This window comes from Xenopus laevis, chromosome 7S (assembly GCF_017654675.1).
Source record: "Xenopus laevis strain J_2021 chromosome 7S, Xenopus_laevis_v10.1, whole genome shotgun sequence".
NCBI lineage: Eukaryota > Metazoa > Chordata > Amphibia > Anura > Pipidae > Xenopus > Xenopus laevis.
In genome coordinates this window covers 78,451,955-78,466,737 of record NC_054384.1, presented here as the reverse complement: position 1 = coordinate 78,466,737, position 14,783 = coordinate 78,451,955, and the positions used below count along the sequence as shown (strand labels likewise).

The following is a 14,783-nucleotide window of genomic DNA, read 5'->3' as shown; positions in this document are numbered from 1 at the left end:
CATTTTTGCTCCAAATGCGTAAGTCAGTGGGCATTTTTTTTATGGGCATTTTTTCTCCGCAAATTATTGCCGTAGTTTTGCTAAAAAATGTGCACATGGCGAAATGCTGAATTTTGCCGCAAATCCACTACAATTAACTCTGATACAATTAACTTGGAATGAGATATCAGGGCCACAGTATTTTGTGGTGTAAAATATGCATTGTTTACCTGTTTGTATCATACAGAAGAAGCTGGAATTAAAGGAATAGTAACATTAAAAAATGAAAGTGTTTTAAAGAAATACAAATATAATGCAATGTTGCCTTGCACTGGTAAAACAGCTGTGTTTTCTTCAGAAACACTACTATAGTTTATATAAATAAGGTGCTGTGTAGCAATGGGGGCAGCCATTCAAAGGCGAAAAGGCTCAGGCTACACAACAGATAGCAGATAAGCTCTGTAGAACATAATGGTGTTATCTGTTATTCACTATTTATCCTGTGCCGTATATCATTTTTTTCCATTTCCACCTACTCAGCAGTTTGTTTATATGAACTATAGTAGTGTTTCTGAAGCAAACAGATCAGTTTTACCAGTGCAGGGTAAAGTATGTGATATGTTCATGACTTTAAAACACTTTAATTTTTTGGTGTTACTGGTCCTTGTTGGTAATTGTTGTATCAGTGCATACCTAGAAAGAGAGCCTTGCAGGGAGTTGGATGTACAATAGGTGCATATGAGGTGGTCATCTCAGGAATGTTATTGCTACAAAACATCTATACTTTCTCCAATTTATAGTACTAAATACAAGTATGGGATCCGTTATCCAGAAACCCATTATCCAGAAAGCTCCGAATTACAGAAAGGCCGTCTCCCAAAGACTCCATTTTATCCAAATAATCCAAAATGTTAAAAATGATTTCATTTTTCTCGGTACTAATAAAATAGTACCTTGTACTTGATCCAAACTAACATATAATTTATCCTTATTTTAAGCAAAACCAGCCTATTGGGTTTATTTTATGTTTAATGTTTTCTAGTAGACTTAAGGTATGAATATCCAAATTTATGGAAAGATCTGTTATCCAGAAACCCCCAAGTCTCAAGCATTCTGGGTAACAGGTCCCATACCTGTAATAACATTAAAAAAAAAAAACATTTCTACACTGAAAAGATTTGCAATTTACTCTAACTCAATTACTCAATTTAACTTTAACAAGTTTCAGTAATAGAACGACGACAACTAAAGTGCATTTATTACACAATTTTCTGTTATATATCTACAGGTTACCTGCATAACAAGAATTGCAGTCAGATTGTTCTGCATTTACTATGAATATAATTGACTTGGGTCTGAAAGTACCTTAAATTAAGAACAGTCTGGATGACTGAGTGGTATCCCATTTAATACTCCCTTTGTTGTATCCCTTGCGCTTTTTATTCAAGTCGATTTGGCATGGGAATGGCATGATGTCTTGTGTATTTGTTTGTTTGGTGGGTAACATGCCAATATATTGGTAATGCATTTGCTCTTTCCATTTGGTTTGTTACAAATTAGTCCGTGAAGAATGACAGAATATATCGTATTTCCTTTTACTATTTATTTTCTGACTGCAAGACTTTTTTCACATTTCTAGCAGTTCCCTACAAAGACAGTGAAATGTTAACTAAATGTTCCATTATTTTAAACCACCAATTTTAGAAACTCTACTTTAGGATCTAACCCTACAGTAGTAAAAAGAAGAATAAAGCTTAACTGGAGTACTAACCAGGCCATGGTGTCTTGATTAGTAATGGTAGGCTCTGGGTGACACCTTTCTTCATCTATAAATTTGTTGCTCGGTCAGCAGTGCAGGTGGATCTGTTAACATATCTGAATACCCTGAAAACATTAAGTAGGACCCCAGCCTCAAGGAGGCCTGTCACCAAAAAATTATCCTGGTAAAATAACTGTAATATAATGTCAGGGGCATAACTATAGAGGAAGCAGACCCTGCGACTGCAGGGGGGCCCAGGAGGTATAGGGGCCCCATGAGGCCCTAATTCATATACAATTCCAATAAATATTGGTAAAACAAGTCAACTTCTAGACCTATTGGAAAAATAATTTGCTGTGGGGTCCAGTAATATCTAGTTATGCCACTGTATAATGTTATCTCATTGGGTAATAAACAATATTTTTTGTATTTACATCATGAATTTCCAACGACTTCTGATCCATTTTCCTGGATTTGCAGACCACTGAAGATAGTAAAAAAAATACTTGGCCCCCAGCAGAAAAAAAGCAAAAAGGACATATCATGTTAAATAGTTGTTATATCTATCCAGTATATACATCAGGGATTTCCAGTCTTTGGCCATGCAGTTACAGGTTGGGCAGCCCTGGCTGTCGGTGGTTAGAGCTTGGCGTTGCTGTCCTACAGCAGTTTCAGAATTACTGATTTTAGGGTTTATTTCACACTTTAAAAATAACATTATTTAAAAAATAAATTAAATTTCATGGCATATTTTAAACAGTTTTGCATTTATAAATGACATCATTTTAATTATAAGATTTTTATTTGGATATCTTTATTTCAGGTTACATTACATTTACCATATAATTTGCTAGTAAGCTCCAGGCTTTTCATTGGAACTTCAACTCGCTACTGTAATGGGGGCAGTTTTGTAGTAATTAGTCTTAAATTAGTCTTACATTAAAATACTGTTTTCTTAATTTGTCTTAGTAAACTTTAAGGCTCGTAAAAGTGTTTCGTATTCCAATATGGTAAGCTTGGTATGTATAGCAAACTTCATGTAAAGTGGCAAATTTTAATTCTTAAATTATGCAAATGGTGACTTTGTAAATATTTTTTCTTTAAACGTGTATGTTTTAGCATAATTTTCTATTTCTATATTCTCTTTTTCAGACCCACGAGAATTACTTCTTTATAGATCGGCCTCTTCTTTATGCAGTCTTGAAACCATTAAAGAAGAGCCTCTATTTGCCAAGGAAAAATCTCCCAGTCAAGCTTTTTCCCAGCCTGTTGACTATCTTAAAAGTTGTGAAAGCTCTGTGTGTGAGCAGCCCAAGGAATCTCTGTCTGAAAATAGTAACCCAGCTATTAACTCTGAAAATGTGCAACGACCAAGCAAACTGAATGTTGAGCCAACCATAATCAAGGTGCTTGCTATAAGTAATGAACCAAATCCGAATTATGGAAAAGTTAATATAGGAAAAGCATACAATGACAGGAATGGAAAAATTCTCCGCTCGGTCAATGGGAAAAATGATAGCACAAGTCTAATTCATTCATCCCAGATTAAGCCAGGAATGTCTTTACTTGCTGATGTTTCAAAAAAGGGTAATGAACAATGTCCGGTCAAAAGTAACCAAGCTGCACAATCTTCCTTTCCAGCTAGTAATCAGTCAATTGCAAACAGAATGATGTGCACTAATCTAACATATCAACAAACCAGGCCAACACCAAACATGAAACCTTCAATTGTTCCTCCTGTTCAAAGAATGCAGTATGATAGGCCTGACTCAAAGCCCTCAGTGGTTCATGATAGCAAACACACACCTGTAAGGAGAACAAAGAGTGAGGGCTATGTTGTTTCAGACTGCTCAGCCTTAAGCTTAAATTCTACATGTCAGTCCCCTGTGGCTGAACTATATTCTGATGCCACAGTTAATGATAGAATTTGGAGCAAACTGGAGTTAAACACTCATAGGGATAGTATGTCTTCGTCTTCCAGCAAGTCATCCAATGACACCGTCATTGACCTGTCTTTGCCTAATTTAGCTCGAAAAAGCTTATTGGATCTTGACATCTCTGATGATAACTTTGAAAATATACATATAAACAATACCATTCGGCCAAGATCTGCAACATCTTTAACAAAGGAAATGTCGCTAGGAGTAATGAAAAGTAAGTCTAACCCCAATTTAGTATTGAACAACCAAGCAATAGATGAACTCTCTCCTAGACCACTGGCTAGAAGTCCAGTAGAAGCATTGCCACCCTTGCCACGAAGGAACACCTGGAATAGGTTGTATGTAAACAGTCTTAAACAGACAAATAAAAAGCCCCCTCATGAAAACACCCCATCAACTAACCAGTCAATGTCAAAAAGTCTTGGAGACTTGACTTCAGATGATATTTCATGTAATTTTGAAAGTAAGTACAGAATTATAAGTAGAGGTTTCATTACTAGATCAATGAGGGCACAAAGAAGACCAACCAGTGTAAAGGGTTCAGTCAAGTCTTCAGATTCATTGACAGAACAGCTGAAAAAGCTAACAAGCTTTCAGAAAGAAAATGACATCACATCCCCAACTGAGGTTGAACCTGTCCAGTGTGAGAATGAAGACACCGCTTTCCTGCGAAGGACATCCTCCAGAAGTCAGAGTAGAGTAAGATATATTGCAAACAGAGCCAAACAGGCTCAAGAAAGGCAAAGGCTCCAAAACATGTGTCGGATAAATGGAAATTCCATCGAAGAAAGAGGAAATCCAGAAGGAGCATGTGCAATAAGTAAAGGGTTCTGTATGGATTCTCTTTCTCCCACACAGTTTACACCTGAAACTTTGGACAAATTTGGAACTTAATAATATAATTGTGTAGAAAAAAAACTTGGCATTTCTATTCATGTTAACTGTGTATATGATAAAGTCGTCCATACAAGATATACCTCGAAAGAGTAAAAAACAACTGGGGACAGCTCGAGCACTTAAAGTACTGTATATATTATATATTTTTGAACTAGCAAGTTTACAATGGGTCTGCAGTCCCCCACAAATCTGTATTACAGTTATTCGTTTTTTCTATTAAGAAAAGTTGGTCCCTAAAATCCACTTCTGGAGGTGTGGCCTCTCCGGAACTACTGCCTATCCTAACATTTTGGTTGATCCATTAGGCCACTAACAGTATATTACCCTTTGTCCCACTACTGCCAGTGTGAAATAATGTGATATTTTTAAAATACTGCTGTACATAGCACCTTTGAGGTACACTTTTATTTTATTTTTTGCACTGCCATAAAAAAATATAAGGTATGTTTTTAAAAAAAAAAATGCATTTTAATATTCTTCCTAATGTATTATGGCTGTATGACAATAATTCTGTTAACCTTGTTTTTTTTATAGTTTTTAGGGAATTTTTTTTAATTAGACTTTTCATTTATATTAAGCTTGATGTACTTTTTAGAGAAGCAAATTAGTTAAAAGTGTATGTTCAGCAACATCCATTTACCATTTCTGTTGCTCTTTTTTTATTCGTTTTTCCATCTTCAAGTAAATATTATATGTAATGAAATATTTTAACACAATGTTTGTAAGCCAGAAAAAAAAATCTATTAAATAAAATTATTTAACCTTACCATTTGATGTGAAATTCACTTTACATATGGTGGATGTATTTTCTGGAAATTTGAAAAACTAAAAAAATTAAAACATTTTCACTACTGATCTTTTTTGGACTTCCAAAAGGTCAAAGTTAACTTTTGTACAATGGCTACAGTATTTGGCATTTTAATTTGTGTTTTGCCAGAGGAATTAACCATTTATTGTGCTTTCCAGAATACTGTATAGTACCAAAATGCTGCACTCACTTTTCTCACACCCCTCTGTTATTTCATATCCACCTTTCATATTACTCTGGTAATGTAGTCCATTCCATAATAAGGAGTTTCCCACCTCTTATCCTGTTCTCCATGTAAATACTCATCCATTCCATGTGGTTGTATCAACTCAATAAACAGTAATGCTGTTCTGATGACCATAGGCAAGAACCCCATTCAAAGTCACTGATTTTAGATTTCTTTTATAATTATTATATAGCAGTGGTCATGGAGTTTTGGAACCCTAATGCTTACATTTCTGATTTAAGTTTAAGGGGCATGGAGTAATATCTACCGATGCTCTGGCCTGGTGTAATACTAGGGAATTATTATATACTAGTTATTAAAGCAAAATACAGCATTGACCACTCCCTGTTTTTAAGCCACACTCAGTTTAAACCACACACATGTTACCACAAGATGATGTCCACATTAACAGTGGTAGCACACCAAAAAACCAAATGGTTGGTGCTCACTGCAGGGATATCACTCATATGTGAAACTTTAAGTCATATTAAAACCTACCCTTAAATCCATATGACTCCTCCTCTACTGTGGATAATGCAGCACCCCCCCCCACACACACACACACACACCCAGCACATAATTAAACAACTTAGGGTCCATAACAACAATTTTAGAAAGCTAGCAAACTTTCAGAACAAACCCTACAAGGTTCTCATCCCACAGGTAGCATAGGGCAGGCAGAGTATGGCACACACACAGAACATATGGCAGGCAGAGTATGGTCCACACAGGGAGCATAAGGCAAGCAGAATATGGCACACACAGCATAGGGCAGGCAGAGTATGGCACACACACAGAGTATAGGGCAGGCAGAGTATGGCACACACAGGGGGCATGAGGCAGGCAGAGTATGGCACACACAGGGGGCATGGGACAGGCAGAGTATGGCAAACACGAGGAGCATAGGGCAGGCAGAGTATGGCACACACAGGGAACATAGGGCAGCCAGAGTATGGCACACACAGGGAGCATAGGGCAGGCAGAGTATGGCACACACATAGAGCACAGGGAAGCAGTGTCGAACTGAGACACCAGGGGCACACATCTTGCCATGTATAATCTCTCCAAAGATGGGTGATTGACCAAAGAATCTTCTTACATTAAGGGAATTATGTAATAGGGAACTACTCAGACGTTTTATTAAGTTCTGAATGTTGCTTACAAATTTCAACATGCTTTAACACTTACTGTATATTGAATTATGCTAGGATTTGAACTCAAACAGCATTCTGTGGTCAACACTTTCATGGGAGGTACTATGTCCACTGGGATGTCAGGAGTAGTAATATGTAATTTTCAAGGGCGACATATGAAAACAGTAGGGTAAAGTACTCAGAAAGAGATAGGAAATAGGATACTGTTATATCTACCGCACTCCCGAAATTCACTTCTACTGCAATGGTGGTGCTGGTCATCCGTTGAATTCTTCACATTCGAGAAATTGGTTTTTGTTGGGTATTTTTAATTACAGTACCCCTATATAATCACAGTTTGCTTTGTAATAGAGTTAAAAGAGTAATAGAGCTGTGAAGGTATTTGTTACACAGATTTGTGTAATAAGTCCCTTCTTATAGATTCAGTGTAACAGAAAGCAATTCATTCTCAAACCAAGAAAGGAGAACATTTTCCCAAAATATACCTGCTTTCTGACAAAATGTATCCTTAAGAGGGTTATTTACTAAACTCCTAATGCAAAAATCACGTAAAAATTTTTTTTTTTTTTTTGATTTTTTTTTATAAAAACTGACTTTTAAAAAATAAAATTCTGAATTTATTAAACCCTGAGGATGGAAAAGTCCAAATCTGAAAATCTGGCATCTCAGACCTGTTGAGGTTGCATATAAGTTAATGAGAGATGTCCCAATGATTTTTTTGATGTGCGCTGGGTTTCTTGCAATACCCCGAAGTTTTCGGGTGCAAATTCCGATAAAATTGTGAAAATCTGATTTTTTCCGCAAAGCAAATTTTCGGGAAAATGTAATAATAAATAAGCATTAAAACCCTGAACGGATTTGATTGTAGTTTGTAGCAGAAAGTATTGAGATAGATTCGGATAAATAACCCCCTGAATGTTTCTACAGAATAATGAACTGAGCCAACCTGTGTTTGCAAATAACACAGAACCTTTTCGAACATTGTCAAAAGCTGCAAAGCTACAGTATCTGCACACAATCCGACATATAGGATTTCAACAGTTATTGAGACTAACAGACATGTAACCCAATATCCATAAAGCTCTACATTATGGAAAGGCTACCCCCCCATAGAGGAAATTATTAAAATTTTATTATTTCTCGATTATTATTGGTAACATAGTAAGTAAGGTTGAAAAAAGACGCGTGTCCATCAAGTTCATCCTTGCTAGTTGATCCAGAGGAAGCCAAAAAAAAACATCTGAAGCCTCTCCAATTTGCCAAAATTCCTTCCTGACTAGTCCCTGAATCAGCTGACTGAATTCATATTGGTGGCAAAACAGTCTTATTAGGTTTAATCAATGATTAAGTGATTTTTAGTTGAGTTAAGGTTTGGTGATCCAACTTAAAGGAGAATTTAACCCTAAAGTTAAAAAAAACCATACCCCTACCCTACATAGACCCCCACACTCCTCCCCCCAGTCTAAGTGTTACCCTGGGCAAATGCCCCTAAATCTTTACTTACCCTTCTGTGCAGATTCTGTCCGGCCAAGTTCACAGGTGCCATTTTCAGCCACTTCGGAAATCTTCAGAATGAGACCGGCGCTTCTGCAATACTCATGAGTTTTGTCGCATGCACAGTTGTCGTGAAGCAGAAAATTTCTCCAACTGCGCATGTGCCGCCATTCCGGCAGGGGTGCTTCGCCAATGAGGCGAGTTGAGGCTGTCGCCTCAGGCGGCAGCGCCCCACTAGGTACCAGGGGCAGCAAAAATGCTGCTCCTGGTACTTTAAGAGCGAATTTCCGGGGGAGGGGGGGCAGCAGCAACTGCTGCTGCCTCAGGCGGCGGAGGGGCCAGGATCGCCCCTGCATGCCGGTCTTATTCTGAAGATTTCTGAAGAGAAGAAGATGGTGCCCGTAAACTCAGATGCCTGAATCTGCACCGAGGAGTAAGTAAAACATTAGGGGCATTTGCCTGGGGTCACACTTAGGCTGGGGGGAGGAGGGAGGGGAGTCTATGTAGGGTAGGGGGTAGGGCTTTTTTTAACTTTAGGGTTGAATTCTCCTTTAAGAAAAAAAATTACAAATCCAGGTCCAAAGCATTACAGATAAAGATCCTATATCTGTGTCAGAAATGTATATTATTAATGAACACAGGGCTGTCACAGCTTTTATCATGAGCTTGCCCAGGACAGTTATGTGGAGAACTGTGTCTTCTTTATAAGGTAAATAAGGACCCAGGACCATTGTTCTTACCCTCGTTTGGGAAATGGCAATGGCATCTAGATTGTATCAATATCAGCATTGTCAGATGAAGATGTATTTTGCAAAATTGAATTCATTATTGTTTGTTTGTCTAAAACTACAAACATTCTCTGGTGGGCTTGTAAGAATTCAGTTTATTAAATATATTAATGTAAGCAGGCCTGAGTAAGGGAGCACAACCCCTAAGTTTGAGAGAAACAGATAAGATGGTGTGCAGGGTTATGGACAGTGCTTGAATTGGGAACAAAAAGGTAAAGGGATGGGGGCGTGACTGATGTAGCCCCGCCCACAGTCAAAAGGTGTAAAATAATGGAATTAGCGGCGCGCGCAGCGCGCCGCGAAAATTTTTCTAGAGGCCACGCCCCCTTTTGTGGCCACGCCCCCAACTAAACCAGGATGGCAATAACATGTATAAATACCCCCAGAACTCAGAGCAAGATGGTACGGTGGCAATGACATGTATAAATACCCCCAGAACTCAGAGCAAGATGGTACGGTGGCAATGACATGTATAAATACTCCCAGAACATATATTAAAATGAATACATTTCCAGAGGTTAAAAATTAAAATGTGCCAGCTAGTAAAAAAAAAAAAGTCCAAGACCTTACCATAAATCTCCCTGTGCTGAGACAGATGGGGGGGGGTCACTGAGCCACCAACTTTTCCTTAGGCAAGTCCATAGCCCGGCGTTACAGACAATTCTTTGCCAGTGTGGGCGGGAAATTCAAATCCTTCGGTGCAGCAGTCAACAAGTCTGTAATTTGATCTGTGCAGGTCTGTAGCACTTAGTTCTTCTGCTGCTAGTGTTCTTAACCCCCCCCCCCTCTCCCAGATGCAGCCAGGACAAGTCACTTTAGAATTTACACACGCAGGAGACGTGAGATGCCAGACAATATCATCAATCACGGTGAACTCTTGAAAAAACTTTGTGCGGCAGCGCGTGACGTTGTTGGGGGAGGACAATAACGGAGAACAGCTTTGTTAATTTGTTCCTCTGGCACGGGTCTGCTCATTATTCAAGAACAAGGTGGGAGAAGGGGGAGTGAAGGTTTGCGTTGGGTAAAAACAACAATTCGCTGCGCTGCGAGCACCCACAGGCCAATCAGATTCTCCGTTCTCCATTATTGTCCTCCCCCACCAAAACCCAAGTCAGGAAAGAGAGTTTGGGTGAGTTCCGGGTGCGCTGCGTCATTAACCCAGCGATTACCAACTGCAGGGAGATCTCTGCTGAGCGCTTGCAGTTGCATTACAGCTAGATTAGATGTCACGTGTAGTGGCCAATAGGCGCCAAAGTTCCTCCCCGGAACTGAAAGTGCGAGCGGCAGTGGGAATAGCCGGGCTGCTTTGACACAGTGAGGTAAAAAAAACCCGGGACAAAAAAAAAACCTCCGGTATTCTTAACTCTACCATCCCGCCTGAGGGATGCAATTTAGTGAAAAAAAAGAAGTGGCGGCATGCCATCCCGCCCCATCCCGCCCCAATTCAAGCACTGGTTATGGAGATAAATAGTAATACCAAAAGAAAAAAGAAATTAACCCTTAAAGTTGCACCACCCCATCATGAAATCCGATGACTCAAGGAACAAATTATTTAAAACTTAACTTTTAATGAATAAAGTAAAAAACCTAGGTCCAGAAGAGCATTTAAAATAAAGTTAGGAACAGGGAGACAGAGAACCCAGATCCAATTAGGCAAAAAGTACACAGCGTGGGGTGAATATTGGGATTTCAATTGGTAACCAGCCGACCTGCCAGACTTGGCATATAAGTGCTAGTGAGTCTCGATTGGTCTTGATTAATTAGCCATATGCTAGGTTAAACCTTATGTAATAGCTTTCAAGCCTTGGTATTTCTGCCACCCCTTCACCCTCAGGCGCACCCTCCCATTTCCATGGAGAGAAAAATGTACCAAACAACCCCGAATTAAATCGGGCAATACGTATACAAAAACTGCCAACCTTGGCATACGAGTGCTAGTAAGTAGCAGATCAATTGGTAAGTCGTGGGCTAAGCTAAAGGCTTTCAACGGTCGCTTTCAGGTCTGGTGCACCACCCCTTCACCCTCAAGCGCACCCTCCCATTGACATAGTGAGCAACCTGAATTGTTGTATTAAATGAGTTTGGCATAGGAGTTCAAATTCTATCCCAACCAAAGAGGCTCCGTCGATTACCCACCCCTTCACCCACAGAGCTTCCCATCCGTTTCTGCTGTGAAGCGATAGCCCAAAGATTATGTTTGATTCAGTCCCCCTGCCTAACAAGTCTAAAATGCGTCAGGCAGGGAAGTTTTTCCTTCCTTGGGGTATAATAGACTCAGGAAAAATGTGTTTTTTTTTAAAAAAAAATTCCAATTTTATAATAAAAAACACAAAATTTGTCTGATTTTCAGCATTCGGAGTTTAGTAAATAACCCCCTTAGTCTACTAAAAAAAAAAAAAAATCTAAACACTGAATAAACCCAATAGGATTGTTTTGCCTCCAATAAGGATTAATTACATTTCAGTTAGGATCAAGTACAAGGTACTGTTTTATTATTGCAGAGAATAAAAAAATGCGAATTGTTTTCATGAATTCAGAACTTTCTGGACAACAGGTTTCCGGATAATGGATCCCACGCCTGTACAAAGCACATCTGGTAGACACCTCATTTTTTCTCCAATATTGACAGATTTAATGAACACATTTGCTCCCCCATACACGCGGCTTGATTCATTATGCAATGATATTGATCAGTCTTTGGATAGTGGATCTATAGTACATACTGCACCCATGCTTTTTACCTTCCAGAATTCCATATGCAAATTATATTGAGAGAAGCCAGTGGTTGTTCCCTATGTATCATTCTCAAATGCCGGAGCATAAAAATACCATAATTGTCACATTTAAAAATAAAGTTTGCAAATGAATACAATGCTGTAACTGGTTGTGAGATACAGAGAATCCCCTCTACGCTTGCCAGTGTTTCCACGGTAACAGTTGCCACAGTGATTTTTGGCTCCTCATGACAATACAAGCGTCTGAAAGATGAATGAGCTGAGCAAACATGGTCCTCGTCACAGCACAAAGGTGATTTCATTTATATTCATTTGCAGTGACTGCCTCCTTTTCATGGTTTCATTATTGGCCAAAGTATCCAAGATATTGTTTTGCTTGGACATAAATATAGAAGTCTTTCGCCTCTTACTTCCCAAATATCTTTAGATACTTATTCTACAACATTCCCATTATTAGTATCCTTTTGTTTACATTGCACTGGCATATTATACAGCTCTTCACAGCTTTTACATTATTCACTGCACCAATGAAGCTTACAATCTAAGGTTTCTATGAAATTAACCTGCCTGTATGTGTTTTGGAGGAATCTCGAGTACCCGGAGCAAATCCAAACAAACACAACGTACAAATTCCTTTTAGATAGTGCCCAGGCTGGAATCAAACCTAAGACCCCAGTGTTGAAAGGCAGCAGTGTTATCCTCTGTGTGTCTGTGCTATTAAATGCTACTCTTATCTTCTGTTAGAGAAGTACAAAATGTTGTCCAACAGTGTGGGCCTTATTTAAAAAATGTGAATTTTTCTGACTATTTTAATTTAAAAGTCCGACCAAACGAGAATCCACAATTGGACCTTATTTATTATTTAAAAATCATGATTTAATCAGATTGGGGACAAACCCAAAACAATTGAGCAAAAATCGGAATCATATGATTTCTTTTTTCCCCCGAATCGCTCTGTTTTTTTCAGGCTTTTTCACTAAAAGCCTGATTTTTTTCAGATTTTTGTCTAAAATAGTCGGATTTACTGGCAAATTCCAGCACAGAAAATTCCAAATAGGATAGGGACCTCTCCCATTGACTTATATTCAACCTCTATAGGTCTGAGATGCCGGATTTTCAGATGTGGACATGTTGCAGCATCAAGCTTTAATAAATCCTGAAAAATGTGAGGTTTTTTTCCACTAAAAATTCAAATTTTTAGTAAAAAAAAACCTCACATTTTTCATGTTTTCGGCAATACCCCCTGAATGTACCAAAGGCTCTTCAAGATTTTGTTAACCTTTGCTCTAGGCTAATGGCACTCTTGGGAAAAAGGGGTGAGAAAACAGGAATTGTCTCCGTTTACTTTCCACTATAGATAATAAATAAAAAGCCAAATACCAAGGGCGAGATTTATTATATTCTCCTATTTGTGTTCAAGCAACCTACTGATAAACTTACTTGGTTGTTCAGCAATTAATTGCTCTAGCATGCTGCCGAACGGCACTAAAAAATGACACAAGGATTATTTCTCGCCAAAGCGGGTTTTTAGGCAGAAAATCTTGCCGTTTTTTTCAAATGTCGTGATAGCAGCAAACAAGACCACTTGTGACATTTATATTCTATATGTACTGTATATTGTGAGTCAGTCCCTAAGCTCCATAAGTGACAGAAGCACAGAGCACGTGCAGTGAAACAGCAGAAAAGAAGATGGGGAGCTACTGGGGCATCTTTGGAGATACAGATCTTTACTGCTAAAGGCCTGTGGTTGCCTTGGGCTGGTACAGAAGCACAAAACATCATGTACAAAATTTCTACCTACTTCTTTAGTTAGGCTTTAGTTCTCCTTTAAATCCTCCTCATTTCTGAAACTAAGGGGGTTATTTATCAGTCCTATTTTATTCAAACATTTTCTGCTACAAACGCTGATCAAATGTGCTCAGTTTTTTTACACTTACTGTATTTATTGTTACATTTTCCCGAAATTTTGCTTTGCAGGAAAAAATCCTGCTTCTATATTTATGTCCAAGCAAAACAATATCTTGGATACCTTGGCCAATAATGAAACCATGAAAAGGAGGCAGTCACTGCAAATGAATATAAATGAAATCACCTTTGTGCTGTGACGAGGACCATGTTTGCTCAGCTCATTCATCCGAAAACTCTGATTTCTTATGCTTTTTTGCCCGAAATCTCTGAAAACTTCGGGGTATGGCACGAAACCCAGCGCACATCATAAAATCATTGGGACTTCTCCCATTGACTTATATGCAACCTCGACGGGTCTGAGATGCCGGATTTTCTGATTCAGACTTTTCCATCCGCGGGGTTTAATAAAAATCGTGATTTTTTAAAAGTCCGATTTTATAAAAAAAAATCACAACGTTTTCAGGTTTTTTGCATTCGGAGTTTAGTAAATATCTCTATGAACCTCTATGCAATATAAGATAAAAATACAGTAACATATAATATACAACTCCCTAGAATGTCTGTGTTTGGGGAAGCTTTTTGTTTAGAACTAAAGCGCTGCATTTGCATTCTACAATACCTATGTGATAGTTGTCTTTCACATGGGAGACTACTGAGCAGCATAACAACATGAGGGATCCTGTAAGTGATCGTTCCTATGCATTGCTAAGGACAACAAGAGCATGAAAAGCGCCTACGTTGATTTATCTAAGGGGCTTTGCGAAGGGGAGGTATGAGGCAGCCAAGGAATTATCAATATAACACAGCACATAATCTCTTTATCGCCCAATGAGATGTCTCCTGAGAGATGATCAGATATCTGGTGACAAGGGGTCTTAGACCTGAAGGCGGTTGTGATTAAAATAAAATCACACTGCAATGGAAACTGAATGGGCTGCCCATATTTCTTTTTAATGACCCTGTCCAGCCTCATGGATGGTGCATTAAAGCCTAAAATATTACAGTTGACATTTTTCTAGTCAGTCAATACATTGATCTACCCTATAAACAGGGTGACCTGACAATAAGAACGATGTTAAGTATTCCATCAATTAG

General features: G+C 38.6%; 1 protein-coding gene across 10 annotated transcripts in view; it reads left to right on the top strand.

Annotated features, from left to right (window-relative positions):
• The window catches only part of LOC108697630 (1-phosphatidylinositol 4,5-bisphosphate phosphodiesterase eta-2), a 400,986-nt gene extending 395,645 nt beyond the window's left edge, over positions 1-5,341 (top strand). For 8 of the 10 annotated variants that reach the window (XM_041571413.1, XM_041571420.1, XM_041571414.1 and 5 more), the window contains one exon: positions 2,891-5,341. In XM_041571413.1, coding sequence (XP_041427347.1) covers positions 2,891-4,572 — 1,682 coding nt within the window. In that variant the 3' untranslated portion in view covers positions 4,573-5,341. The remainder of the gene's footprint in view (positions 1-2,890) is intronic. The other 2 variants (XM_041571419.1, XM_041571418.1) reach the window with 2 other exon arrangements.
• The last annotated feature ends 9,442 nt before the right edge of the window (positions 5,342-14,783 follow it).